At 67.8% G+C, this 1,775-nt stretch overlaps 1 protein-coding gene across 1 annotated transcript in view; it reads right to left on the bottom strand.

The window, feature by feature from the left end:
• VWA5B2 (von Willebrand factor A domain containing 5B2) overlaps window positions 1–1,775 on the bottom strand; it is a 17,261-nt gene that overhangs the window by 370 nt on the left and 15,116 nt on the right. The window contains 6 exon segments of the mRNA XM_035890026.1: window positions 1–176; window positions 481–589; window positions 826–895; window positions 1,127–1,204; window positions 1,456–1,587; window positions 1,645–1,768. The exon segment at window positions 1–176 is cut by the window's left edge and continues 95 nt beyond it. Of these exon segments, the coding sequence (XP_035745919.1) occupies window positions 1–176; window positions 481–589; window positions 826–895; window positions 1,127–1,204; window positions 1,456–1,587; window positions 1,645–1,768 (689 nt within the window).

Below are 1,775 nucleotides of genomic sequence, written 5' to 3'. Positions count from 1 at the left end.
CCCCCCCCGCCGGGCCCGGCCTGGGGCCTGCTCCTGGCCCCCGGGGATGTGGGGCTGAGGCTGGCTCGGTGGGAGGCATAGGGGGAGGCCCGACGCAGGCGGTCCAGGGGGATCTGCACCACTTCAGAGAAGCTCTCGGTGAGCTGGAACGGCCCTCGGGCTTGCTGCAGCTGCACCTGCAATGGGGAGGGAGCAGGCGACTGGGGGACCAGGCAGGGACCCAGACCCTCTGCGGCACCCAGCACTCAGTGGTGGGGGCTGCAGGAGTGTCCTTGGGGAACAGGCGCTGTCCAACAACCCCCTCACCCCCGCCAAAAGCCAGCAAAGGCCCTCCCCCAGGCAGCAGGGCTGAGCAGGCACCCACTGGGTTTGCATCCTCAGCTGGGTGCTGGTGCTGCTGGGCATGGCCTGGGCGGCTTGGCTATAGCCCAGCAGGGGAGGTGCCTGCTCGGCCCCCCCCGGGTGGGATGGGGTCCTTACCAGCGGGAGGTAGTCGTGGCTGGCGTGGTTGCTGGAGCACTCGCTTTCGGGGCTGAGGCACTGTGGGCGCAGCACCAGGCTGGGCCCCCTGCGCCTGCTCAGGCTAAACCTGTGGGGCAAACAGGGGAGTTAAGGGGGGGGGAAGGGGGGGGGGCAATTCCCAAAGGGACCCCAGCCTGCTGCAGGGGAGCTGCTGGGGCACCAAGGTGACGCCCCCCACCCTTACGCCGCAGGAGCTGGCAGGGAAGTTTGGACCTGCAGCACTCAAGAAGTGGCACTGTCCCCTGCACCCCACAACGTGCCTTTATTTTAGGGCCTCACATCCCGCCCCCCCTGCAGCCTCACCTGGAGCCAGCGATGCTCTCTGTGGATTTCTGGGAGCCCATGGAGGCGGTGGAGGGGCTGGTTGGAGGCCCTGCAAGGTGGCGGGGGGAGCTGAGCATGGGGGCAGGGAGCCACGATGCATCCAGAGGTACGTCTGGCTCCCCAGCACCCGTGCGGGGGTTCAGCCCATGTGCCCAGACAGCAAGGGCAGGCACAGGTGGGCACAGCAGCTGCTCCAGCTCTCAGCTGCCGGCAACAGGGTGCTGGGGGCACCCCCTGTCCCCCACCATCCAGCCCTTGGCCCCCTCCACCCTAGACGCACCGTTTGAGCAGTTCTGCTTTTCCCAGCCATAGGTAGGGGAGGAGACGCTGGCCAGAGAGCCGGGGGTCTCGTCTTGCTCTGCAAAAGAGCAAAGCCCTGAGGGACCCCTGGACTCCAGGGACCCTCACAGCCCAGAGCTGCTGGCAGGGGCTGCTATGCTGCCCCCCACCCCCTGTGTCCCCCCTAGTGTGGGGCAGAGGCCAATGCCCCTTCCCAAGCATCCACAGCGTTCCAGCTGGGACCAGCCCCATGCAGCTGTGAGCTGAGGGTCCCCAGGGACCCCAGTGCTCAGGCAGGTCCCCGGGGTGCATAAGGGCCCAGATCAGTACCTGCAATGATGGGGGCCTCATCCTGCTCCTCCACATCCTGCTGCTGGCCCAGACCCACCGAGGAGCTCCTGTGCTGCCAGCTCCCTGCCACAGTGGCTCCGCGCTCGGGGGGCTGCAAGGGATGGTGGCCACCTCAGCCCTCCATCCCCTTGCTGCCCCTCCCCAGCATGCCAGGCCCCCCCGCCATACCTGTGCCCCACACCTCGGGGGCTGTGGGCAGGGCTGCCTGCGTGGCACCATCCACGGGCACCAGGCGGGTGTAGAGAGAAGGCACGTTGCAGGCTTTGCTAGTTTGCATGGCTTTCAGGCGAAACCGGCGG

Source organism: Egretta garzetta, unplaced genomic scaffold (assembly GCF_000687185.1).
Source record: "Egretta garzetta isolate BGI_Z169 unplaced genomic scaffold, ASM68718v1 scaffold172, whole genome shotgun sequence".
Lineage (NCBI taxonomy): Eukaryota > Metazoa > Chordata > Aves > Pelecaniformes > Ardeidae > Egretta > Egretta garzetta.
This window is presented reverse-complemented; position numbering and strand designations above follow the sequence as displayed.